Source organism: Beta vulgaris, chromosome 4, assembly GCF_026745355.1.
Source record: "Beta vulgaris subsp. vulgaris cultivar EL10 chromosome 4, EL10.2, whole genome shotgun sequence".
NCBI classification, from domain to species: domain Eukaryota; kingdom Viridiplantae; phylum Streptophyta; class Magnoliopsida; order Caryophyllales; family Amaranthaceae; genus Beta; species Beta vulgaris.
The window spans coordinates 314,353-340,850 of NC_079205.1; the positions used below are offsets into that span (position 1 = coordinate 314,353).

Here is a 26,498-nt window from a genome sequence, read left to right on the forward strand (position 1 = left end):
GTGACTACTTTAATTTATTTAGTGACCATTTTAATCTATTTAGTGACCAGTTTAATCTATTCATTAATAACATTCTTTAATTCATTTAGTGATCAATTTAATCCATTTAGTGACTAGCTTAATCCATTTTGTAAGACTGACGGACTATTTTTAAAAATTGTTTGTTCTAATTCGAAATTTAGAAGGGAAATAAAAGAAGGAGAAGAGAATGGACGACTAGGATGGTGCAAGATACCTAAAAATAGTGTTAGGTTAGAGAGAAATTGAATGGGCTTCTTAGAAGAACGTAGGTTTGCATTGTCTAATTTTATATTAAAATTAGACCGTCTATTATAATAATTTGTGAATACTAATATAAACTAAATCCAACTAACCCCACCACAGATAAAATAAAAAGAAAAAGTGAAATTCAACGGCAATGTTACTTTATTTTGGTGAGACTTGAGAGGGAGGAGAAATGCCTTTGTAATATATGATCTCTCTCTGTCTTCCCACTTTCTCATACGCCAACTTCCATGCTCATTCTCTCTCTCTCTCTCTTATGCCAATTCCCACTCATTCAATTTGACCATTATTCTCGCACAAATAAAGAAAAAAAAAAAACCTACCGTGCACAATTCTATAACTAAATTCCTGATAGTAATAGTATAAAACTTTGAGACGTCTGTAATTGTAAAAACACAATTACTAAAAAGAAAGTTAAGATATCAGATGCGGCAAGAAAAGAACATGTTTGTAGTATCCAACTTCAAGGGGTTAAAGGCTTTGCTTTCTAACAATACTAATGAAGTTGACGAGAATGAGATCATCAGTGATCATGAATTGGCTCTTCGAAAAGCTCAATTAGCAGGTTACTTCTTTTTCCTTCTTCTCCTCCTCTCCCTACTTATCATTTCTTTCCCATTCGATATTCCTGTCAGTTTCCAGTTTTCGTTTCTAAAACCAAACTGAATACTAAAAACAAAAAAGATAACGAATAAATATGCGAAGTACATACTAGTACTAAGGATGTCTCGACCTAGTTAAGATTAAGGATGCTATAAACGATAAATCACTTCCTTTTTTGTATACTAGGAGTATATAATTGGTTTCCTCGTGTGACTTCATAATTTAAAAACATAAAAATCAGTAATTGTAATTAGTGAAACGAGATTTATTATAGGTAAATTTGTTGGAGAGAATATGGTCTAGCTAGTAATAATACAATTATAATAACGAATTTAAATGATAGGAAATATTGTTTTATGTAAAGGCTAGATTAGTGTCGTTTGTGTCAGTGCATGATCTCAGATTTGTTTAATTTAGAAATAAACACCAAGATTATGTGAAATTCTTATACTTGTATGGAGTAAAATACAAGATGAAAAAAACAAAAACAAAAATAAATATAATGTTTTGGATGTTCGAATGTCTCGCACAATTCACGGTGATCACGTGAATTGCATAAGTTTGAACTTCACTCATACTATAAGTTAGGTGGCGCCACTTCAACTAGTTAATGAATATGAACTTGTACGTAAATGGGTTTCCAAACTACTCCCATCAACCATTTAACTACTATTACTAGGACTACACTCTACACATCAAGAATAAAATCACTCATTGGTTCCCGAAAAAAAATACTCATTATAGAGACATATATGAGCAACGAAAGCAATAAAAAAAAAAAAAGGGGGAAAAATACTCATTAGAGACACAATTTTATACCAGTAGAGGAAGTGCAACGGAAATTAGTCACGTACAATTTTTGTTATTACTTTATAGAGTTTCAAAGAATAGAGGAGTATTTATGAGTTAAAAGGGTCCAGACTCTAGATCAAGGAGTAAAATATTATATGTGAAATTAAGAAGTAAAGCGAGTAAAATACACTTTTTTTTTTTGTGAACGAGGAAGTATTTTTTTATTGACATGTTATTTTTTTTAGATTTATTTTTCCTATAAAAAATAGGAAGATGATATTTGGTTAGCAAGAATCCATATAAAGAAGCACAAAAGATTGGATTCTTAACGGTACGAGTACCATTGTACAGTGTACACATTATGTTTCCGTTTAATTAGGCAAATAATTTGTATATTTGAAAAGAAAAGATGGGCCCTGAAAGAGATAATGGGGCTCATTATGATGTTGAGCCGTTGAAGGGGGACTGGCCCATCTCTTTAGTAAGTAAATTGGACCACTTTAGAGTAGTGGGCCCATATGGCCCCACAAATGGAATTGGATCCTCTTACCCTTAATAAGTGCCGTTTTAGGTGGACTTGCCTTACTAATGAAGGTTGGGGACCTCAGCAAATGTCTTAATTAATGATGGTTAAGGAGGTATAATAATCCCAAAAGTAAGTGGATTAGACAGGGTGATAAGGTAAAGCAGGGCAAATAAAATTTGTTGGGTTAATGAGGTCGACAATAATGAGGCAATGGCATAACAAGGTCACACTTTGTCACATGAGAATATGATTTTCTCCATGTGTTGCCTTTTTCACTAGTGAATTACTCTTATGAATCTCACACTTGCAAATTAGCAATGTGATAGACTGATAGTCCCTCCATTAGAAATGAGTTGTTACATTGTTCTAGCCTATGTTACTCAGATACGAATTGAGTGTCTATTCGAATATGGGTGTCCAAGTGTTCGACTCGGCTATTTTGTAGAAAAAAGTCAAGTTTTTTGTTTAAAATGAAGTATTCAAGTAAAGTGTCGTGTCGGACACGACACGACACGACACCCGTTTTTAAGGTTAATGAAGGTGTCGGAGTAACACTGGACTTCTAGCTACTTAGTTATTAAAAAAAAACATGAAGGGAGTATCATACCATACTATTATGTGATAACATTTTTTATAATGATGAAGCTTGGTTGTGTTTGAAACATTTTTAACCTCAGATTGATAAATAGGAACAGAGGGAATATTAAAAAATCTATTAACAAAATTATAATTATATTAAATAAAGAGGACTTTTATTAATTAAAAGTGATATGACATTTATAATAATTATCAAAGAAGTAAAAAACAAATCTATCACAATTCTTCCCCTATTAAACTACTCCCTCCGTCTTTTTTTATTTGCTACATTTTGCCATTTAGGGGTGTTTCAATTTATTTGCTACATTTGCAAATACTTCCATATATAATACATAGGTCCCACACTTTATTTACAAATTTGCCATCACTCCCTTCTTGATTTTGTAAATGTTTCCATATATAATACATAAGTCCCACAATTTACCTATTTGTTTTTTTGTTAATTCCATTTATGTCAATGGTCCCCACTCCCTCCTTGGTCTTTGTGAAAAAGTGCTTGTAGCAAATAAAAAAAGACGGAGAGAGTATGAAGTTGATGATCCACATTTACTAAAAGTGAATAATGGTAAAAGAAAATGTAACAGAAGAAATAATGGTAGAAAAATGTGGTTGCATAATTATTAATGCAGGTGCAAGGAGGTATGAAGCAGCAAGATGGCTAAGAGACATGGACCAAGTAGCAAGGGATACTCTCCCAAACTCAAAGGATCTCTCTGAAGAAGATTTCTGCTTGGCCCTACGCAATGGCCTTATACTCTGCAATGTCCTTAATAAAGTCAATCCTGGTGCTGTTCTTAAGGCATGTTGCATTGATTTTATTTTTTAAAATTATTTTAATATATTTATAATAAATCTCTGATTTTTCCTAATTATAATTTTACATTTGTATATTTTAGTATTTGTGGTTGAAATTTCCTATGTTTGTTTATTCCTAATAGAGTATAAATCTATTCTTGGGACTCCAACCATCAGCTTAAGCTTTTGGTTGAGTTGGTCCTTTGACATGGTATCGGAGCTAGCGTGACAATTCTTTTTATATAGGTTGTGGACAATCCAGTTGTGACAGTGCAGTCACCAGAAGGAGCAGCACAATCAGCAATTCAGTACTTTGAAAACATGAGGAACTTCTTGCTAGCTGTTGCAAATATGAAACTCTTGACTTTTGAAGCCTCTGACTTGGAAAAGGTTTTCTTTCCTCCCCCCTCTTCATGTTGTTTTTATCACTTAATTAGTTTGAATGTCAATGTATCATGGCAATTTTGTAAGATGTTTAGCAGCAATTATATATGTTTCTACTACTCTTAGCTTCATTTTATCTTACGTACCCATAATGGACACGCTACCATCTAACAAGTGTATAAAATTTCCTTCAAGACATTGACTTAAACTTCACCGAGAACCTCAATTATCTCGAAACATAAACGTAGTCACAAAAAAGAGAAGAAAATCATCTGATACTTCATTCACAAGTAAGTATAACACTTTCTTCCAAAAGAAAGTATAACACTTGTATTTTGGTGATCAAACTTTTAATATACTACTACTACAAAACTTCTAGTACTACTTTATTAATCAAAACATTCTCTCCTTCAGAAGAAAAACATTGTCATACATGCATGCTCCAAAATTTATTACTTAAACAAAATTATGTAGATATTGATATAGTGTCAGTGTGTGCATTAGAGAACGTGAAAAAAAAAATATGTTGCAGTTTTTTTGTGAATAGAGGAAATATTTTCATTAGCTAAGAAAGAGTTGGGAAAGTCTCCAACACTAAAACCCCATAATGTAACAATATAATTAATCTTCCAATGGTATTATATAACCTTATAACTTATAATGGTACTCTACAACTAACCTTAAAATGGTACTAAAATGTGTACCAGTGAAACGTTGTAGCTTACTTTGCCCTTGATGGAGACATAGAGTAGTGACTTGTGAGTTGTGACTGAGGTTTATCATCCCTGAAACAAACACTTCAGCCTGGAATGTGCAGTGTGCTTCACTGTTTGTATGTATTTGTAATGGGAAAAGCATGCATGTACAAATAAAGCAGTCATAATAATAATAAGTATACTACATTGTTAATTGCAAGTTGAACTGAATCTAATGTACAGGGAGGTTCTTCAAGTAAAGTGGTGGAATGCATTCTTTGTTTAAAAGGCTACTATGAGTGGAAACAAGCTGGTGGTATTGGAGTGTGGAGATATGGTGGAACAGTGAGGATTACATCTTTCCTAAAAGATTGCTCATCCTCTTCCATTAGCAGTGAAAGTGCTGATGATTCGTCGTCGTCGTTTGATGAATATGAATCATTACAATATGAGCAACTGTTGGAGTTTCTTCATCTTTCTGGCAAGGTTTTGGATCAGAAATCAGAAGCAGCAAAAGCTCTTTCTTTTCTCTTTGATAGCTATGGCCTCACTATCTTGCAAGCATACATTAATGAGAAGAGTGGACTTGAAGATTTCCCTTTGAACTCAATGGTAGGTAAGATTTCTTTTATAAGTTAGGTTCTTGTTTATGATCAGCTACCATGGGAGGAAGTTTTTTCATTCATATAGACCAACTTTTTTCGCCAGAGTTTACAAAATGATGGATATGAGTTAGCACAAAAACTGAATAATGTAATGCAGAGTAATATGGTTGAATGCATAGTTACATGCTGCTACTTAATTTCTGCTGGTGCATTAATGTGCAGGTAATTGATACCGTGATTAGGAAGGTGGTTAAGGATCTATCAGCAGTGCTTGTTTCTCAAGGTATTCAGGTAGAGTCTGAATATATCTATGCAGTTTAGTATTTGGCCATTGGCACAAAAGATAGGAATCATGTAAGAAATAGCTTTAATTTCAAGGTTCGAGTTATATTTTTTGTAGCTTGGGTTTATGTTGAAGAAGAAGTTAAAGAGTGAGGCAACCTCTTTTACACATGAAGAAGTCTTGGAAGCAATTTCGCGGTATCTTGGTAAGATGTCTGCTATGAAGTCTAATGATGCAGTAGAATGTCACATTTGTGGGGGAAGAAAAGAGGAAATCCGACATGGAATAATTAGCAATTCCACAAGCTACAAGGAATTAGTAGATGAGCAAGAAAAACAACTTTTGGTACTTTTTGAGTATTTCATGTCTCCACAACTTCAATGATTGTCTCTCTTCAAGCAAATTCTAAAATTACTTGTGGTAACTTTTTTTTTGCTACTTTTTCCTCTTCATTGATCAATGATCATCAGGAACTCAAATCATCTTTCAAAGAGACAAGAGTAGAAGTAAAGAAGGCTCAGTCCCAATGGGATGAAGAAATTAAAAAACTAGGTGAGATCCATATGTGCTTGTAATTTTGTTATAGCACTAGTATTTCTCTTACTACTTATCCCGTATCAAAGTAATTTAGGGAAAATTATATAAATAACATTGTGTTTGATGCTCTTATTATCCCTAGATAATCATATAAGGAGCCTTGAAGTGGCATCATCTTCTTATTACAAGGTTTTAGAAGAAAACCGTCAACTTTACAATCAAGTGCAAGACTTGAAAGGTATATTCCTGTTATCTGATCTTTGATGTTCATAAACATGGGTGGATAGACCTAACATTAATTATGAACATTTGTTTCATATAATAGGATCAATTAGAGTCTATTGTCGAGTACGACCATTCTTGCATGGGCAATCTGATGGAGTATCAACTGTTGATTATATTGGAGAAAACGGAAATCTAATGATTGTCCATCCTCATAAGCAAGGAAGGGATGCACGGAAGGTCTTTTCGTTTAACAAAGTATTTGGAACAAATGCAACCCAACGTAAGATTCTAATCCTCAGCAAGAAATCAAGATTATGCTATCAAGCACACTAGGCAGTAGGCACTTTGCACTTTGCAGCCTTATCTCTCAACTTGATGTATTTTTATCTTGTTGCTTGCAGAACATATATATGCTGATACCCAATCATTAATCCGATCAGTTTTAGACGGATTCAATGTTTGCATCTTCGCTTATGGACAAACTGGCTCTGGGAAGACATATACTATGGTATTGGTTACTTCTAATATTAAGTTGCACGTAGCATATTCAGAAAGAAAACAAGGCTAAATAGAGAACTTTAGTCACACCAAACAGAGAGGTGGAATCAGTATGCATGAGACCTACAAAAGTGGGTTCACCAGTATCCCCCCTCTTCATAAGTTCGGTGGTGAACAATTCTTCAAATAGCATGATCATCCAATATGACAGAATTTAATTTATTCACACCAATCCCTGCAATTTTATTGTTTTATGACCGATTTTTGGAGATTGGACTATGTTAACTAAAGACTGAGGATATGTAAGGCTGTCTTTTGCTTCGGTTTGTGGTAAATCTTCCTCCTGAAAGTTGCTTTTTCTTGTGTGTTCAGAGTGGCCCTGATTTGACAGAAGAAGATACTTGGGGTGTCAACTACCGCGCTCTGCAAGACCTTTTTCAGATTTCAAAATCCAGAGTTGACATAATTGAATATGAGATTGGAGTCCAGATGATTGAGATATACAATGAACAAGTCAGAGATCTTTTAGTTGTTGATGGCTCTTCCAGAAGATATCCTTTAAAATTAGCTCAACTAATGGCTTAATTTGTCAGAAAACATCTTAACCAACATTCAGCAAGCTAAGGAACATATTGATGTGATTTCTTAATTAGATCTACGTTAGATATCCGGAACAATTCTCAGCTCAATGGTCTGAATGTACCTGATGCGTGTTTAGTCCAAGTTAACTGCACCCAAGATGTTCTTGATTTAATGCGTGTTGGTCTAAAGAATCGTGCTGTGGGTGCAACGGCTCTGAACGAAAGGAGTAGCCGGTCTCACAGGTAGGCTTCTCATTAAAAGTCACATAAATGCTCGAATTGCTATACTATCTGATTTCAAAATAATCATCTTATTGTGTGTGTTTCTGCAGCATTTTAACTATCCATGTCCAAGGCAAAGAGTTGATATCTGGGTCCATTTTGAGGGGTTGTCTCCATTTAGTGGATTTAGCTGGAAGTGAGAGAGTTGACAAATCAGAGGCTGTTGGAGAAAGGTTGAAAGAAGCCCAACATATAAATAAATCACTTTCAGCACTTGGAGATGTTATCTCTGCTCTTGCTCAAAAGAGTGCTCATATTCCTTACAGGAATAGCAAACTTACTCAAGTCCTCCAAGATTCTCTAGGTAACCAGATCAAAAGTTGTCAAAATCAAACTTAGACTCGTTCTGGAACTTATCAGACCTTATTTTAGTAGCAAATTGAACTCGAGTAGCCTTATCTGAACTTATCTTATTTTTGTAAGCTGAAAAGAATCGAGCCTTACTTATGCCATTTTTTTAATAAAATGTAAAAGATTGCTAAAATATGAGCACTGATCTTTTGAAGGTGGACAAGCTAAGACTTTGATGTTCGTCCATATAAATCCTGAAGCTAATGCAATTGGAGAGACAATAAGCACACTCAAGTTTGCAGAGAGAGTTGCCTCTATAGAACTTGGAGCTGCTCGAGCTAACAAAGAAACTACTGAAATTCGGGACCTCAAAGCAGAGGTTTTTTTTTTCTTGCTTTGTGGTTTATGTCTTGTTGCTTTCTTAAGCCTTAAGCATTGGTATATAGAGCAAATATCTTTATTGCCTTGCTGCAGATCTCAAACATGAAAACAACTTTAGAGAAGAAAGAAGCTGAACTCGAAAATCTTAAATGTGCTAATGTAAGAAGCATTTCTGAAACTCAAAAGGCAAGATCAGTTTCACCAATGCATGTGCCAAGGCTTGCGCGAACAGTTGATGATAAAGCCTCCGAGGTAGGATAAAATTAGTCTATAATTTTGTTTGTCTTCAGTTTAAGCTTATGTCCTTGGCATATAAAATTTTAAATTGTTAATGTTACCCACATTGTATTTAATCTGATGGAATGGACTTGAACGATGTTACCTGATACGCTAAACTCCTACGAACTGCAACCTAAAATAAGCGAATTTGGTACATGTAAGTAGTATATTTTTGGGCTATCTTAAAAAAATTAGGTTCTGTATTGCATTCTTCAACCCATTTTCATACTGCAAATCAGGTAACACTGGATTTGAGTATCCATCAGAGTAGTGACGAAACGCTAATCTGAATATATAAATTTCAGATGCTACCATATTCTTAACAATCCTGCTAAAAAAGTTGGACAGTTTTATCAGGTAAAGGGTGTGTTTTCAGGTCAGAAGCTGTTCTTCGGGAAAGCAGAGGAGATCACATCTTCCTTCTGTGTCTAAGGAGCATGAGACAGTTTCAAAGATGCCCTTGATAGCTGAAGAGAAGCTTTTCAAGCCTGGAAATCCAAGGTCTCCATCTCCTCCTGTGAGGAGGTCATTGTCTACTGACCGAGGAGCTCTTGTTAGGAGTAGGCTTAAGCCTGAAATGACGGAAAAACCAATCTCAAAACTTCAGTTCTCAGCTAGATCAGTATCGGTAAATAAATCTTTTGGCCTACCATCAGGGAATCCATTAGTTGACCGGCATGATGGTAGCATCACGAGAGGCAACTTATTAGATCACGAGAATGAACAACTCAATCCAGTACTTAATGCAAGGCAATTATTATCAGTAAGAAAAAGCAAGAATGAGATGTTTAAACCTAAGGTGGCCAAGAATCAACAAGGGTTTAGGCTTCCAAAAGTTGATGAGCCATTCACCTTGATCACAGACATAGATGCAGGAGGAAAAGTTGAAGAGGCTAGAAAGAGTGACTTTTCTGAGCCTGAAAATGAAAAAGGGCTCTTCAATTCACCTGTAGTAAGCAGCAAGTCCCGGTTAAAGAAGTTGCGGTCTAACTCCACTAGGAGTTCCCAGTATCTTGAACCAAGGTATGACTTGTGAACTCCTCTATACCATAAATTATGTAGTCTCTCCTTCCAACTTTTACAAGGGTATTTGCAAGAGTGGAAGTGGAAAGTTCAAAAACTGAACTTATTATTAAATTTGTAAAGTGTCCTACCATCTTGGGAAGAACTATAATGGATATGTGGCCTATTATTTTTGGAGGAGGTTGTATTAACCAGCTCCATTTCTTCTCTGCAGAGGACAGGTGAACACAGTAGAGCCAGTTATGCCTGGAAGAACGGAAACACAGCTTCACAAGGAAAGCAACAACCCTTCCATGGCAGGGTTGAAGAGAAGCCACTCTACACCGCGTGGGAAGTTTTGATTTTGCCTTAATGACACGTTTACTAATTGATTTTGTATAGTGAGTTCAATAGGAGCATGCCCAGTTATTAGTAGTGGCTGCATGCTGATGTCTTTGATTGAGTTTTTCCAAAATCTAATCTTTTTTGTGTTCCTTCTTTTTTATTGAGAGGAAGAGTAATCTGAGTTCTTCATACATGTATTCTTTGTTTTTTTTTTCTGGGTGGTTTGAACTTTTCTATATATTGGTGGTGTTGTGACTGTGAGCTATATATATACATGTATTCTTTTCTCACAAAAATTTACTAAACTCCTGCTTAAATATGCTCCTTTCGTCCCGTAAAAAGCTATTTGTTGACAATTTACTTGCAGATTAAGGAGACTGAAAAAGTAGAGAGAAAAAAGTGGATAGGCGAGTGTGATCCTTAACTCTATAGGAATATTAGAGGGAGAGAGTTGAGAATTGAGATGTATAGTACAATGCAGAACAACCAAATAAGGTATATGTATAGTTTATTATATGAGCGAGATAGTATTAGTAATTTAGTATAACAAAGCAAGTTGTGAACATAAAAGGTCAGGGTATTAGAGAAAAAAACTCTCATCCATATATTATATTATTTACAGGAAACACAATCTAATTTTGGTTTTTGCTTTTCTTGGTAGTTTGTTTTTTAAGGTTGAAAATCTGTAAAATAGGGAGCGCATTTACTGCTGGAAAAAAATAATTATATCTAGATCCAGCCTTCTAACCATTCTTGGATGCTCCCAACATATTCAACACCCAACTTTTCTGAGAATCATCCAACTTCATGATTCAACAATCTCAACCTTCCCTTCATTCTGGTATTGCCTGTGTGATGGACTTGGGCCATCTACCTGATCATTGTCACGACGCGTTTCATGGACCTTCTAGAGGCAAAATAACTTGTGATATTCCTTAGAAACGAGCTTGGCTTATAGAACAAACTTGGCCTTGCAAATGCCTTCTTCCCAATCAACACCAGCTCAAAAGTCTTCCTCGGAGAAATTACACGAAGATCAAGAATCAAACATGTCTACAGAGAGCTCAGTCACCTGCATTTATCAAGTCATGTTAGCAGCCTGCCTTAGGAATATCATCATAACATGGTCTAAAACTTCCACCATTCATTCTCTCACCATTACAGTTGAAAATCACTCTGATGAAAACCACCAAACTTGTCAAATTGATTTCCAAAGCGGGCAGTTTTGGAGCAGGAAAGGCCTCAAATCTCTGAGCGTTGATGAGACCGACAGAGTAGACATTTTCTGGGATTTCAGAGCTGTGAAGTTCTCCACCAATCCCGAGCCTTGCTCCAATTACTATGTTGCCTTTGTGTTTGACAAACAGGTGGTTCTGTTACTAGGTGACTCTAAGGATGAGGCATATAAGAGAACCATGGGGAGGCCATCGCAAGTAGGTCCGACACTTCTTCATAAAGAGGAGATCTTGTATGGGAACAATTGCTTCTACACACAGGTGTTGCTCGGTGATGGGCCTAAGGAGCACGACATTGTGATAAATAACCCTTCAAAGATGCCTGATGAACCTGAGCTTAAGATCAGCATTGATGGGAGAGCGGTGGTTCAAGTAATGAACCTCAGTTGGAGGTTCAGAGGCAATGAGACAGTGTTGGTGAATAATGTACCGGTCCAAATATTTTGGGATGTACATGATTGGTTGTTTAGTAGCAGTCCAGGAACAGGTCATGGATTGTTCATCTTCAAGCCAGAGTCGCTTAAAAATATATTAGATGATGATAAAAGTCATAAGGGTAATAGAGAAAAGAAAAACCGCGATGAAGATTATGTAACATCAGCTGTTGGATGCTGTCATTTTGTATTTGCTGTCAAGACTCAAGGTTGTCTGAAGGAAAATATAACTTAGTTTTATGCCAATTATGGACAATATAAAATTTTGCACAGCCAGGTTTTTGTTTTGTAATCTTATTAGGAATATTCATTACAACCCAACACCCATCATTGAAGTTAAAAGAGAGACAAAATGCAATAGTTTGAGCAATCAAATTTTTGAAAGATGATATTGATTATTTGCTATATATAACAAAATAACATTAATTAAGGATGTTTGAACTTGGTGTTTAAAATAAAAATGGCATCACCAACAACAACCATCCAGTACGAATCCCGCCAAAATAACATGGAAACTAAAAATGAAGCAATGCAAGCTGCTGAGTCCTGAGTCCTGTGTCATGATACAGGGTGACAAGGCCTCCATTGATTGACGGCGTATCTGAGTTTGTCTGGCACAGAATCGGACCAGGAGTTCATATCCGGCAAAGGTCCAGTAAATGCCATATAATTGCCACCTTGATCATCAGGCATCTTCTTCCAATTGACAAACTCCCCACCAAATGCTTCACACAATGCCTGTATTGTTGGATTCATCTGCCACCCTGTTGCTGTTTGAACAGCTCCACCACAGTTAACCATGATTCTTCCATTGTACATGAGTTTTTTTCTCATCTCCAACCAAGTTGTGGCAACTTCCAGCTCTGGCAAGACCTCAGCATTGGAGAACAAATCCACAATAATCCCAGCATAACCACCAGCAACTGTGGCTGAAGGCGAAAGCGCATCTCCTACACAAACTCGAAGAATGCCACCATCTTTTCTACTGATTTCTAACTCAGACATCCCAAAATACATTCTTGCTCTATCAATCAAAATGTGGTCCACCTCCCACCCATGAAGCACCAAGGAAGGCCAAAAGTGGAGCAGCTGGTGAGCAACTGTTCCACCTCCTAACCCGAATATGCCAACCGGGCCTTTCGAGATCATTGCAGGTAAGCTGCAAAATTCATCCCAATATGAATTGCTCCATATCTGGTTTTTGTATAAAATGCTGTGAACATTCCCACTATCATCCAACAATAAAACTTTACACTTTTTTGATTCTAGCATTACTATCTTGTTGTACTCACTTTGAGTCGATGTTAATACTTCAAATTTTTCTTCTTCTTCTGAATCTTCTTGCTGTACTGCAACTGAATTTGCAGAAATGTTTGAATTGTTTCTGCAATGTGTTCTAATAACATGTAATAATCTTGCTTTTGCAGGGGGTATGAAGGAAAGAGGAGTGCCACCATTGGATTTGGAGGAGGGATGAGATTGCAGTTGGATTGCAAAGATTGGAGGAGAGAGAGTCAGAGAGATGGGGTGCAGGTTGAGCTTCAGTGAAAGGGAGACCATTGCTTCCTTTTATCTTTGCTTCTATCTAATGCCTACTCAACTAGTGGATGTTATCTTCTACTAGTATAGGGGAAATTTTACCAAAAAACAAAAAGTAGATTATATGTCTAATTGAAGTTATAAACATTATAAAAGTTGAGGTATTTAATTTAACACGACTTATGATATAAGATATATCTATCCATGCATGGTTATAGAATGCAGAAATTAGAAAGGAAATCTCAATTTTGTTATTCGAAATTATAGTTTAACTATTATAAAACCTTGATAAAAGAAATAAATTTATTTATATGGTTGTCTTTTTGTTATTAGTTATTCTCCAAAAATATTTATCTAAATTATATCGTATATAAAAAAATAGTGCATATATATTTTTTTTAATAAAATGAAGAAAAGAGTATTAATACATCTTTTACAAGGATAAGGTTTAAAGGGGAACTAATGTAATTTTCAATGTAAAAAGAAGAATCGACTAAATAACTTAAATTACTATCCTCTGTTTCTTTTTACTCGCTACATTTTGGATTTCACTTTTGCCGATGTACTATTTTCACTATTAATATCTTTAATTGTGTATTATAGAGTAAAGTATGAAAAATCGATTTTATAAAATATACATTAAGATGAATCCAACGACATATTACATTATAGCATTTGATTTTATATAATAGTAAATAATACATGATCAAATCTTATAGAATTTTCAAAATGTGACGAGTAATTTGAAACAGAGGATGGATGTGAGTTACCATATTTGTATTTCTGGAAAATTAAACAGTATTCTGAATATCTGCCTCAACTCAAAATTGTAAGGTTGTGCTTGGGAAAGTTATTTTGACATAAATTACAGGAAAACTTCGAAAAAGTAGGATACTTTGTGAATCCCTTACACGCGGGAAATGAAAGGAAGAAATTAGGGCTTTCAACTGTTAACTGCATATGGAAAGAAAAGAGAAGAATGTCAACTTTTGTTGCTACCAATTTCATCATCAAGCTTTCATTCAACCTTCAACCTCGCCTTCTTTCTCTTCCATGGTACTTTCGCTCTTTCTTTTTGAAAATAGTAGATTTTTTTTTTACAGGTCTTGTGATTTGAATGAAAAAGCTTCAATTTTTAATGGAATTTTAGCTTCTTTTTAGTGGGTTTTATCTGTTTATGCTTCTAATTGGGAAATTAAGCTGCTATGTCTGTTTTCCATGAACTTGCTTCTTAAAGAGATGAATTTTATGGGGTTTTTTCTTTTGAGGGGAATTTTATGGGGTTTTCTCATTTCTGATTTACATTTTATAGGCTGAAGAAGAGTGTTGTTAGATGCTTTGCACATAAGGCAGATGACTCGGAACCCCTTAGATACATTCCTAAGAAACTTCGAGATGTGAATCAAACAAAATTCTCTTCTTCAGGGAAAAATGCCCCCAAAGATGGGATTCACTCTAGGTCTAGTTTGAATAATGGTGTACTTGGACATAAGACTTCGGATAGAATCAAACGCCCTCGACGAAGTAATGTTGATCATGAGCAGTGGAATGTGTCATCTGATGATGGACATGGTACTCATATTACTATTATACTTATACTTCTAGTTGTGTTGGATTTTTTAAGAGTTTTGATGTACTCAATGTGATTCCAGCAGGAGTGAATGTAGACGAAATATATGATAAGAGAGCGATGGAGATTGAGTGTTTGGAAACACTTCAGGAGGTTGTTGAGTGCTTGAATGTGCCTGAGGAAGTAGTTGAGGAAGTACAAATTCCTAAGAGGGATGGTCAAGTCCAAGGATGCAAATTAAATCAAGCAAACAACTCTTTCTATGGTGTTATGGACAATGGCGATATGGAAGCGTTTGAAGAAGATGTTGAGGAAATGCAATTTTATGATGGAGTTGGTGAAGGCAATTTGGAAATATCAAATACTTGTAGGACTAAGCAAGCTGCTGAGAAATTGGCAATTGAATTACTTGGGAAAAGGTCTTTGGCTTTGACTTCATGTCTATTTGCTACTCTACAGTCAGAATGAATACTTGTTGAACATAGATGTTTGATGGTAATTGTGTTGCAATTCTTTACAGGGCATTTACGGGAGTTGAGCTACGTAAGAAACTTATTGCAAAGAATTTTTCTTTAAATGTTGTTGAGACAGTATTAAGTGAATTCCAGGATAGGTGGGTAACTACCTTCTGTTATCTTGTGTCTTTGGATTGTTTTCTTGTTTATTTACGAGGAAGAATCCCCACCTGTATCGTGAACTGGCATTGACATCACAGTTTTCGGTGTTCAGATTTTGCTCATCTTTTTTAATTATTGGAGTCTCTACTTGTTGCAGAGGGTTGATTAATGACCGCCTCTATGCGGAAACGTTTTCCCATTCTAGATGGAAGTCTTCAAGTTGGGGGCCAAGGCGAATTAAACAAGTAAGGTTCCCTCTTGAAGATTAGTGTCTTTAATTTGGCCTTAATAGATCTTATAGAAAACTGTAATGTCTTTTAGTCTGTTTCTGGAGTTTCACTTTCCATACTGCTTGATTTTTGTAATTGTAATTTGTTGCTATCTCTGTTTCTTCTTCTTGCTGTGCACTATTTATCACCTTTTATTTATTTGAGGTTGGTGGTTGGGCAAAGGACGGTTTGGTTTGGGCTACTAAAGTTGGGAGTGGGAAAGCTCTGAGGTTGCTTTTCCCTTACTCTGTCATAGTGTCATGAATGTAATATTGTTTGACGGGAGCATACCTCCAAGGTCAAAATGGAAATTCTATAGTTTGGCAACTGAACCAGCATTATATGAGTCACCCTTTGGGCATTTACGAAGGACCATATAAGTAAGATGGGTGTGGTAGATATGCGGGTGTTGAGATGGATGTGTGGAAAGTGGGAACACCATAAGAGTTAAATATGTTATGGTTACAAGAGTCTATCCGTCGCATATAGGCTTTAAGGGCATCGTATTATAACCGTCAAGGTGAAGTCGTGACCTAAAAGATTGAATAGAGCAATACATAGACAAGTAGAATGAAGATTGAAGGTTGGGTTTGGATATTGAGAATAAGATAAGGGAGAATCAATTATGCTGGTTTGGGCATGTAAGACATCCACCAGGTGTTGTACTGGTAAAAACCAGTCTGGACAGTTTAAATGAATGTGTAATTACTGGCTGGTTGGATGATATGTTTAGATCAACCTTTTGACAAGCTGGTTTCATGATCATATCAATGGAATAACTATTATGTTGAGATTTACAAAGCCTCAACCCCTCAGATTTTGGAGACCATGCGATATCATAAAATGTTTGCTAGACTCAAGTTTCTCAACATGAACCATGGCATAATTGAGTGATCCTTGCAATACTTGGTTGGGTTATATAACTACTGTTAAAGAACTATGCAGCCCTAGTTATTTGTAGTACTAATATCTTAATGATCTACTTTAGCAGCATAAGATTGGAGAAAACTGATAAAGTCCTATTTTAGAGCTGATAAGTAAACTTTTACAGTATTATAAAGGCAATAAGTGGAAGAGAGGGTTATTTTTCATTGACCGTGCTGGAAAAAATGCACTCAAATTCAAGTAAGCTGAGTGTTGTAAGAGGCTGGAAAAAGAGAAATGATAAAATGTTGATCTGGGCTGTCCTTTAGAGCAAGCTTTTGAAGTATAAATTATCTCGATAATAGTTCAATTTGTGGAGGCTTTCGCTTGAAGTTACTGCGTCTGATTTGGGACTTGTTCTTACTTCTTAGTATGCTGCAATCTTGACCCATTAGTCACAAGGAGGATTGTTGCTAGTTTGTGTGTCAAAGTTCTCTAATAGTCCAATTGGTTGGCAGTAATGTTAATGAATCGTAGTGTAATATTGTCAATATAAACCTATGTAATGAACCTTCTTCTTCAAACGGGCCATAGGTTCTATGAGTTAACTCTCCTTGCACTTAATTAGCTGAGGTTTTTGCATATGGATTGCATGTAGTTGCTTTGTTAATACTTTGAGGACCATATATTCTACCCTCTTGTCTGTTAAGCAACCCTGCTTATGTTGTTGCTTTCACACAATCACACTCTATAGGACCATATCTATGTCTACCCTCATCCCTCTCCTCTATTTCCCATTCTTTGCTTACTTTAGGTTGATTGCAGCCCTTTAGAAGGGTGTGAATGAGATAGCTCGGGAAAAGGGGGTGCCTGAAGAGTAGTGAAAGGGATAACTTTTTCCATGTTGTTTATCATCTCATTGGCCATTCTATGTAATATTCTCTAAGCGAAGAATGCTCTTTGTTGGAATCAGGCACTTGTGAAGAAGGGTGTCAGTGAAGTTGATGTGAAAAAGGCGGTAAAACTGGTTTTTGAGGACGGTGAAGATTGTGAGCAAAGGTCGAGCACAAGGCTCTCAGATTCCTCATTACAGCAACTCTATGTGCAGGCCTCCAAGCACTGGCAACGATCCCAAAATGTAACTCATGAGACACGGAAGGCAAGGGTTATAAGGTGGCTTCAATATCGTGGGTTTGACTGGGCTGTTGTTAGCATTATCTTGAAAAAATTAGAATCTGAATATACTCCTTAGAGCAAGTCATGGTTGTCCTTTCTTTCAAGTTGCCCAGTGCTGCATAAATTGAAAAAGTTGGTAAATGTCAGTGCTCGGCACTCTTGTCTGTCCTGATAGAAAAATTTATCTACAGACTATAGCATAGTTTCAGGTAGAAATGTATTCAAATTATGCGGTTTATCTAATATAATTTCATTTCACTTAACCATGGAATTTAGCGCATACCAACATGACTATTATACTGTTTGTTCCTTTTTTTGTTTAAATATGTTGAATCATTATAAGTATTATGCTATGAAACTAGTCACTCCAAGTGAGTCTTTGGGTCTCTACCAATTGAATGACATCATAGGGCAAATCAATGACAAATAAAGGTACCCAATGGGCCTTGTCCATCCCAGCGTGCTGATGGACCAGGCCTGGTCATGGCTCGGCTGAACTAGTTAGAGATGGATTGTGCATCCTACTCCCAGTCCACCAACCTAGTACAAATTAGCCCAAACTGGTTTATCCCAGTTAGCCTGTTTTTCTTGAGAAATCTTGTGGGCCACCTCTAATCCGGCCCAGTCTGGCCTCTTCCCGTGGTCCTGGTTCCTGCGGGCCACAGGCCGCCACTAGTGCTTCAGAAAGAAACACATTATGGGATAAACTATAAGATTTGATGACTCTAAAGGCTAGTTGTTTTGAGATATTGTTTCATACACTCAGGATTACTTATGATTTGTGAGATGATCTGGATTCTGGGTTGAATATAATAGTTTGAAACAGTGCAATGGATTTATTTTAAGATGCACTAACGTGGAAGATGAAGTTTCAGTAATGTTATGTGGTTTGCCTTAAATTGAGGATGTTTAGTGGTCAAGTTGGTTTCATCTTTGGACAGAGGATGTATCCAGTCACTATTTGTTGCTACTAGTATTATCCTTAAAGTTTAAACTCTCTTATTTATCAGTTCTTTTTCTTTTGGACATATTTGAGATGGAATAATGGAGTAACAATTATTGAACATGTCCATAAACTTGGTTAGAGAAAGGATAACATTCCATTTTTGTTGTTCCCTTTTGTTTATCCTTTCTTCATTTGGGACTTGGCTGTGCACAAAGTTGATCTACATACCACATGATCTCTACAAAATTTGAGTGTTTTTTTTATTAGGCTTTGGAGGGTTTAAATATTTCTTCATGATTGATTAGTCCTAATTTTTTCGGATAATTATTTGTAATTTTAATTTATTTGACTAAGGATGCCTTAAGCAATATGGATTTTTCAAGTTTTTTATTTGTCGATAACACAAATATCAGGCTTTCAGAGCTTCAACATGAGGTGGGGGTGGTGGTTAGGAATGTTATTTTGGGCCCTATTAATCCCCACCCTTTTACACTTCCCTCTCATCCTACCCCATGTTTGTTTGAGTTTGGAAACGAATCTTACCCTTTTTAGGGCGGAGGATGGGGGGTCTTTCATTAGAACTTGCAAATTTCTGAACATTTTAGGTGGATTGATATCCTGTCAACACTTTCTAACAAGAAGAGTAAAACTTTCTGTTCATGTTAGAGGCTATTGTACAAGGGCTGCCCATCTCCCCATTCATCATCAAGTGTTGTTTTCTCCCTTTGTGTTCTCAAGTTCGTTTTTGTATTTTATTCGAAAGGCTCATTCTTTGCCTAGATTTGGATCTCCTGGATTTATGCGTTATAGGGAGTTGTTACTTTGACTCGGGTACTTGTGTAGGATATGAGTGTGTGTTTATGTATTCGGTTCGTTTTTTATGATAATGACCTAAAATGAAGTGTCCAACTATTTATATCTTATTGTAGAGCGACGAGGATCCGACATAGGTAGTTGATTAGGTAATATGAAGAAGTTTAGATTGATTTAATGGTCAATGGTGATGTTTTTTTTTTCTTCCACTTGATAAACTAACTTGAAGAAACCCTGCTCTTGCTTAGCATTTCCTTGAATTGCATGCTTAGGCATGTGCTCTAGCCTCTTCTAGATAGTTATGCTAATTGCTTAGCCTTGTTAATCAAGATTAGAATCTGGTTGAATGAAAGGAAGGACCCTTAAATGCTGGAAAGTCATTTGCCCAGAAAACTCACATGGATGAGCAAAAGTTAGGGACTTTAGATGGGACCACGTGACCCTTGTAAGGGGGAGGTATTATCAAAGGAATCTCAATAAATTCTCTCTTGCATTAATTTCTAATTTACAACAATCCAAACCTTTGCAATCATTGATCCCATCTTTCCATAATGTACCTTTCTTTGTACTAAGTTTCTACATGTATCACATTAAATCATTAGCACCAAAAAAAAAAAACGTATCACATTATATGATAAGACATTTTCTTCATAAAAATTCTGGAACATAGTTTAAAAAATTAACCTTGCCGAGATGTTATAATACTACATTACAAACTTATAATACAAATTACTGCTAATTATTAGTATAATCTACAAGTACCTAGTTATCTTTGCTTTCTATCTGCTCTAAGTAATTCCTCAGCTCAAAATGTACAGAACAATGGCTTCATCTAACATAATGAGTCGTCAGAGAAAGCAAATGAGCAGTTAGAAGACCCTTGGCTGGCTACATTTCGTTTAGGAGAAGGCGTTGGTAGAGCTTGGGCTGTCCCTTTGGTTAAATCAGGCTCGGGTCTAGCACTGTCAACATGTCGAATCTCCTTAAGCATAGCCACTACATCCTTCATTGAAGGTCGGTCATCAACTCGACTACTTACACATAAAAATGAGACAGCCAAAGTCTGCAGCATCTCGTGCATTTGAGGATCAGCTCTTCCTTTAAGTTTACCATCGAGAATGTCAGCTGGATCACCTTTGTTTTGCAGGTGATTTCGGACCCATTGGACTAAATTGGCTCCCCCTGGTAATGTGGGGTCTAAGGGATGTTTTCCTGTCAAAACCTCGAGTAAAACCACCCCGAAACTGTAGACATCGCTCTTCTCTGTCACTCGTTGCATTGAAGCAAGTTCTGGTGAAAAAAAACAGGCACAAACCAGGTTCATTAGATTCAGAAAAAATCATGAGAAATGAGTAGGTATCAAAATGGTCAAGTGAATGCAAAACTTACCAGGTGCCATATAACCATAAGAACCAGCAAGGTGTGGCCTCTGATTGATTTTTAAATTTCTATCCCCTGAATAGTTATCTACAAGGGTGGCTAACCCAAAATCAGCAAGGTAAGGCTCGAATCTAGGACCCAACAGCACATTCATCGCTTTGACATCCCGGTGTAAGATTGCAGGAACGCAGTCATTATGCAGGTAAGCAAGTGCGTGAGCCACCCCTAGAACAATGTCATATCGTGCCTCCCATTCTGCTCCTCCACCCTTCACAGCACCATGAAGCAGAGAGCTCAAGCTCCCATTTGGGAGATAATCATAAAATAGGAGTTTAAGGCTTCTGTTGGATCCCCACCCCAATAGCCTGATTATGTTCTTGTGGCGGATTGAACCTAGGGTCTGAATCTCTGACCTGAATGCCCCAGTTTCATCTGTAGACCACATCTTTTTTACTGCAAGTGTCTCCCCATTAGGCATAGTTACCTTGTATACAACTCCTGAGCTTCCAGTTCCTATTACATTAGCTGAATTCAAGTTCTTGATGACATCTTCTATTGAGAAATCCATCTTTTGGTAGAGAGTCATTTCCCAAGTTTCATCTTCTATTAACTTTCGATCAGCCAATCTAGCACGGACTTGCATATAGATTCCTAGTAATATCAGAACTGCACTAATGCTGACTAGGATCGACATAGCTAACTTCATTGTTGAACGAGCTCGCTGTTCATGTTTATCAGATGTGTTTTCTATCCCATCGGATAAGTAAAGGGCTTTGTTCCCTGCAAGGTTGCTAAGAGGAAGTTTGTGAAAGAAAGGGGTGTTGGGCAACTGGCCGGAGAAATCATTGTAAGATATATTTAAGGAAACAAGGTTTTGGAGGCTTGCTAAGATATTCAAGTTGCCGTTTAGCTCGTTATGAGAAAGGTCAAGAACTGCTAGCTTAGTTAGGCTAGAAAATTGAGTAGGAATTCGACCTGAAAATTTATTGTAGCTAAGGTTTAGAGAGATCTCCAAAGCTGGGAGTTGACCCAGTTCTTTTGGTATCTCCCCTGAAAAACCATTATTTCCCAGGTCTAACAATTGTAGCTTATTGCAGGACAGAATTCCAGAAGGGATTTCACCAGAAATTTGGTTGTTTCCCAGATTAAGCTTAGTTAACTCATTCAAAGAGCCAATAGAAGGTGGTAGAGTACCTGTGAGCCTGTTTTGGGATATGTCTACGAACTGTAGACTTTTAGGCAATGCATCTGGCAGAGAACCTGTGAGCCCGTTTGAGTGCACGTCGAAAAATTCCAGGCTTGAGCAACCTGACAAAGAAGTTGGTAAACTTCCTGTGAAGAGATTCTTGCTTAAATCGAGGAAATTTAAGCTCTTCAAATCCCCAATCTCGGATGGAACAGTACCGCCCAATTTATTATCATTTACCCGAAACCTGTACAAATTTGTACAGTTCCTTATATCAGGAGGTATGAACCCTGATAATTCATTTGAAAGTAGGAGCAACTTGGTGAGATTCCTCAACCCAAAGATATCTCTGGGTATTGGACCAAACAGGCTATTGTAAGAGAGATCAATTGCTTGCAGTTCTTCGCACTGAGCTAGGCTCACCGGCATTTTCCCTGTGAGCTTATTCTGCCAGGCAAAGAAAAGAGTCAAGCTCTTTAATTCTCCAATACTTTCTGGAATTTCACCTGTGAGATCGTTGTTGTCGACTTCCAGATGAGTGAGGGCAGTGCAGCGTGTGAGCTCAGGAGGTATGGTTCCTGTTAGCTGATTCACACTCAGCTGAAGCTCTTGCAAACCCAAGAGATTCCCAAAACTTGTGGGTATACTTCCTGTGAGCAAGTTCTCAGAAAAATCTATGACTGACAAGTTTGTACAGCTTCCCAGTTCATCAGGAATAGTACCCACGATGCTATTCTGCCATAAAAGCAGATTCTGAAGCTTTTTTAGCTCCCCTATCCTCTTAGGAATGGAACCTGAGATTGAGTTCTGGTACAAATATAGATTCTGCAATTCAGTGCAGTTTCCAATCTCTTCTGGTATTGGACCAGACAGTAGAGAAGTGTATACTGCAATTGTCTCAACTTTCTTCAGGTTTCCTATCGATTTCGGTAGGCTACCGGAAATGCTAGTCTCTGCAATTCCAAGCATAACCAAGTTACTGCAGTTCCCAATCTCAGCAGGAAGTTCCCCCTTGAGATTCTGATTCCCACCTGCTCGAAAGACTTGCAGTTTCTGCAATCTTCCTATGCTTGGTGGGATTTCGCCGCTCAGTTTATTATCATAGATGGTAAGATAAACGAGGCTCGAGAGGTTACCAATGTCTGAAGGGATTGAGCCTTCAAGATGATTGGAATGAACAGAAAGAGTCTGCAAGCTCTGCAACCTGCAGATTTCATCTGGTATTTTTCCTGTGATAGCATTATCACTGATATCAATCAGTGTCAAGGCCTCATAATCACCAAACTCCTTGGGAATTTCACCTGTAAGGTTTGTGGATGTTAAAACAACCGAGTTGAGAAACTTGAGAGGTTGCAAAGTTGATGGCAATGGACCTTGTAAGTTCATTGACTGTAAACTCAGTTGAACCACTTGTTTTTTGTCGTTGCAACGAATACCGAGCCAATTGCAAGGGCTCGGGTCCGAAGGTTTCCATGAGCTTAGAGTTTCTGTAGAGGTGTTTAAGGTATTCTTCCATGATATAAGAGCCTGAACTTGCTCATCAATGGAAAAACAACAATGGAAAGAAAGGAAGAAGTTGAGGAAAATAAGTAATAAAGTGTAGGAGAAAACTGTAGAAGTAGTAGTAGTAGTTTTAGTATAACTAGGAGAAAGTAAGAAGAGATTGCTTAGTTTTGCAGGCATTGCTGCTGAGAGAGGAGCATAGAGAAAGAAGGAAGATGTGGCTTTGGGATTGAAGAATAGGGGGAAACCCCATGTTTTGTTTATAGAACAAAAAGCCAGAAACTCCAGATTACTTGCACTTCAAATTTTATATTATTTCTTTTCTTCCTCTTTTTTTTTTTTTTGTATATCTGTTCTTGCTAACTAAGGATGTTGATGGAAATTATACCCTTTATTTATTTTTATTTTATTACTTTGAAGGAAGGGAGGGGTCCCCTTTTTCTTAATATATTGTAAAGTCATTTTATCTCTTTCTTCCCTCTCCTTAAATTTGTTTTTCTCACTGTCCAATTTTAATAAAACAGTGCTTTTTTTGGAGTTTGGTTTCTGTTTGGATATTTGTTTGTGAACTGTAATGTTTTATAGCTATGGTATGATTTCTTTTTTTATCGTGATAGAAAAAAGGGGTGAATACTCTCTCTGTATCTTTCCATAATGATACGTCAGTGTTACTCCAACACCTTCATTTACCTCACAAACGGGATGTCGTGTCGTGTCGTGTCCTACACGACACTTTACTTGGATACTTCATTTAAGCTAAAAACTTAACTTTTTCTACAAAATAGCCGAGTCGGACACTTGGACACTCGTATTCGTTATAGACATTCAATTCGTATCTGAGTAACATAGAGGTACGCACATATTTGAGGTTTGAACATATTAGTAGTTAAAACAAATTTTCATAAACCGTATGTGCCTCATATTGAGAAGCAAAGGGACTACCACCTTATAATTTATAAATGACTAATCTAACTGAGCTGTGTTTATGTCCATAGATTGCTATCAGCAAGAACACCAAAAATCTAAAAGAAAAGGGGAATAATGTGGGTTTTTATTAGTGCTCCTTGAAAGAAATGGGGGTTTTGTCCTACTTTTTTGGTTCTTCATTTTTGTCGGCAATTTTCTGTTATCTTGTTTCTAACTTTTATGTTTTTCTATCTTCTGTTTTATTTTCTGTCCTTTGTTACAAAAGCTATCAATGACAGTTAAGAAGTATGAAGGCTTTTACTTGTCTTTTGCTGCACAATTTTGTTATTTGGACCACTATCTCCTTAATGACATCAAAATTATATCCACAATTATCCTAATAAGATATGTTTATATACAAATTTCATACTTATAATCAGTGTTACTTCGACACCTTCATTTACCTCAAAAATGGGGTGTCGTGCCGTGTCGTGTCCGACGCGACACTTTAGATACTTTATTTTAAACTAAAAACTTGACTTTTTTTGTACAAAATAGCCAAGTCGGATACTTAAAAATCTATATTTGAGTAAACACTCAATCCGTATCTAATTAACATAGCTTATAATTAAAACTGAAAGGACTGGAGTTGGCCCATCAAGTTTAGTGGTCACAAATGGGATGAGTTGGCCATGTGTTAGTTTGTTTGTAAGTACTCTTCTCTCCCAATAACTTTCTAATAAACAAAATAACTTAGTTTCTGACAAACTAATTTAAGAAATCCTCTGCTCTAATTTCAAAAGAACGACTTATTTATTTATTATCAAGATGTACAAGTAAAAAGCTGTTTAGCAACAGGTCAATGAGGCGCAAATATGCATTTTATCTGTTTGTCGATCCATTCCTTTCTAGATCTCATAAATCTGCATTTTATCTGTTTGTCAATCCAAATTCAAATTGTGCTAAAAATTTTACATGATAGCTTTTGTTTTCTAGAATCGAAATTCACCCTTTTAAATATCTATGACATTAATTAATCGATGATCTATGATAATAATCAAAATGAACGATAGATTTAAATATGATTGAGCCAATTATGATCAGAATAGACTTGAAATGTAACCAAATGACTCGTCATTCGAATATGATGAATCATATCAGTCTATTCCATTTCCATTGAGATTCTATACAAAAAAAAATGCTTGTTATATATACTATTGCTAGGCTAGATGTTAAAATATGTGATTATAATTTATAATCGTGAAATCATGTTCAATCCCTAAAAATTTACTAGGACAATATGATTAGTTGGATCATGTTCAATACTTTTAATACCGAGCAATAATTATGCCTAAAATGTCACCGCACGCATAGCGTGTAGAAAAAGCTAGTATTTTTATAAAAAAAAAAGGGATGGAAGAAGTTAGTTGGATCCATGACCAATTAAAATTTATACATAGACCAAAAAAAGGGACAATTATGATGAAGTAATTTAATGTTTATGATACTATTTAGAAGAGTTGATGTAGATGTTCACATTTTATACTATGATGATTGGTAATATGTCATGGAATCTGCTGGAGAAGTGAACTGCACATGGAAGCAAAAGAGAGTAAGTAACAATTTAGAATACTTTTATTCATAATTATTCTTAGTATTGTTTTTATTAGATGTAGTTGCAGATCTGGTCATACTGTCGGCTCTTCCTTTGCTGTAAAGAATTATAAAATCCAATTACATGGAAATTAATTTTATTGCTGTCTTCTGTAAGATTTTAAACAGTGATTTATTAACAAAACTAATTAAGATCAACTATAATTCTGATTTTTACCCTTAATTTCTTGGTATTTACTCATTAACAGCCTAACAGGTAATATGATGCGTTTGTAACTTATTTGACCTTATTTAGTAAAAAAAATTAAGGTAAAGAGAATGTTCCCTTAGTTGGTAAAGTATTGTGGGGTGATACCCAAAACATGAAATAGAATCCCGTGTGCATCTTGCGCTTTGTGCAACAATTGAATCATAGGCGATTACAATTTTAGGTTATATAACAATCTTTTCTAGATATTTT

At 36.2% G+C, this 26,498-nt stretch overlaps 5 protein-coding genes across 6 annotated transcripts; 3 read left to right on the top strand and 2 right to left on the bottom strand.

Annotated features, from left to right (window-relative positions):
* The first annotated feature begins 496 nt into the window (after positions 1–496).
* LOC104892000 (kinesin-like protein KIN-14F) lies at positions 497–10,251 on the top strand. The gene is made up of 17 exons (XM_010677804.4): positions 497–850; positions 3,433–3,602; positions 3,845–3,988; positions 4,921–5,289; positions 5,505–5,573; positions 5,683–5,910; positions 6,036–6,117; positions 6,245–6,340; positions 6,428–6,607; positions 6,729–6,835; positions 7,198–7,376; positions 7,485–7,649; positions 7,739–7,992; positions 8,195–8,358; positions 8,454–8,612; positions 9,016–9,662; positions 9,877–10,251. The coding sequence occupies exons 1-17, from the start codon at positions 712–714 to the stop codon at positions 10,001–10,003; spliced, it is 3,279 nt and encodes a 1,092-aa protein (XP_010676106.2). The 5' UTR covers positions 497–711; the 3' UTR covers positions 10,004–10,251.
* Positions 10,252–10,426: 175 nt separating this feature from the next.
* On the top strand, positions 10,427–11,991 carry LOC104892001 (hypothetical protein). The gene has a single exon (XM_010677805.4). It carries the CDS (start codon positions 10,964–10,966, stop codon positions 11,888–11,890), a length of 927 nt encoding a protein of 308 aa, XP_010676107.1. The 5' UTR covers positions 10,427–10,963; the 3' UTR covers positions 11,891–11,991.
* Positions 11,992–12,016: 25 nt separating this feature from the next.
* On the bottom strand, positions 12,017–13,260 carry LOC104892002 (hypothetical protein). Its single transcript, XM_010677806.4, has one exon. It carries the CDS (start codon positions 13,213–13,215, stop codon positions 12,214–12,216), a length of 1,002 nt encoding a protein of 333 aa, XP_010676108.1. The 5' UTR covers positions 13,216–13,260; the 3' UTR covers positions 12,017–12,213.
* A 732-nt stretch (positions 13,261–13,992) lies between these two features.
* LOC104891999 (uncharacterized) lies at positions 13,993–17,953 on the top strand. Of its 2 annotated transcripts, none has more exons than XM_010677802.3 (6): positions 13,993–14,250; positions 14,507–14,766; positions 14,847–15,183; positions 15,285–15,377; positions 15,539–15,626; positions 17,488–17,953. In XM_010677802.3, the coding sequence occupies exons 1-6, from the start codon at positions 14,174–14,176 to the stop codon at positions 17,764–17,766; spliced, it is 1,134 nt and encodes a 377-aa protein (XP_010676104.1). In that variant the 5' UTR covers positions 13,993–14,173; the 3' UTR covers positions 17,767–17,953. The 2 variants fall into 2 exon arrangements, with proteins under 2 accessions (XP_010676104.1, XP_010676105.1); XM_010677803.4 differs by having other exon boundaries at positions 14,850–15,183.
* Positions 17,954–20,060: 2,107 nt separating this feature from the next.
* LOC104891998 (leucine-rich repeat receptor-like serine/threonine-protein kinase RGI4) lies at positions 20,061–24,813 on the bottom strand. Its single transcript, XM_010677800.4, has 2 exons — positions 20,839–24,813; positions 20,061–20,739 (listed from the first exon to the last, which is right to left on the bottom strand). Exons 1-2 carry the CDS (start codon positions 23,696–23,698, stop codon positions 20,282–20,284), a joined length of 3,318 nt encoding a protein of 1,105 aa, XP_010676102.2. The 5' UTR covers positions 23,699–24,813; the 3' UTR covers positions 20,061–20,281.
* Positions 24,814–26,498: the final 1,685 nt, after the last annotated feature.

Excerpts from the sequence above, each read along its gene's own strand:
- LOC104892000 (XM_010677804.4), top strand. The coding sequence starts at position 712 with ATGCGGCAAGAAAAGAACATGTTTGTAGTATCCAACTTCAAGGGGTTA. Across the intron at positions 3,989-4,920 it reads AAGCCTCTGACTTGGAAAAG|GGAGGTTCTTCAAGTAAAGT; the intron begins GTTTTCTTTCCT and ends TCTAATGTACAG. Across the intron at positions 5,574-5,682 it reads TTGTTTCTCAAGGTATTCAG|CTTGGGTTTATGTTGAAGAA; the intron begins GTAGAGTCTGAA and ends TATTTTTTGTAG.
- LOC104891998 (XM_010677800.4), bottom strand. The coding sequence starts at position 23,698 with ATGCCTGCAAAACTAAGCAATCTCTTCTTACTTTCTCCTAGTTATACT. Across the intron at positions 20,740-20,838 it reads TTATGGTTATATGGCACCTG|AACTTGCTTCAATGCAACGA; the intron begins GTAAGTTTTGCA and ends TTTTTTCACCAG.
- LOC104891999 (XM_010677802.3), top strand. The coding sequence starts at position 14,174 with ATGTCAACTTTTGTTGCTACCAATTTCATCATCAAGCTTTCATTCAAC. Across the intron at positions 15,184-15,284 it reads ATTGAATTACTTGGGAAAAG|GGCATTTACGGGAGTTGAGC; the intron begins GTCTTTGGCTTT and ends AATTCTTTACAG. Across the intron at positions 15,378-15,538 it reads TTAAGTGAATTCCAGGATAG|AGGGTTGATTAATGACCGCC; the intron begins GTGGGTAACTAC and ends TACTTGTTGCAG.
- LOC104892001 (XM_010677805.4), top strand. The coding sequence starts at position 10,964 with ATGCCTTCTTCCCAATCAACACCAGCTCAAAAGTCTTCCTCGGAGAAA.
- LOC104892002 (XM_010677806.4), bottom strand. The coding sequence starts at position 13,215 with ATGGTCTCCCTTTCACTGAAGCTCAACCTGCACCCCATCTCTCTGACT.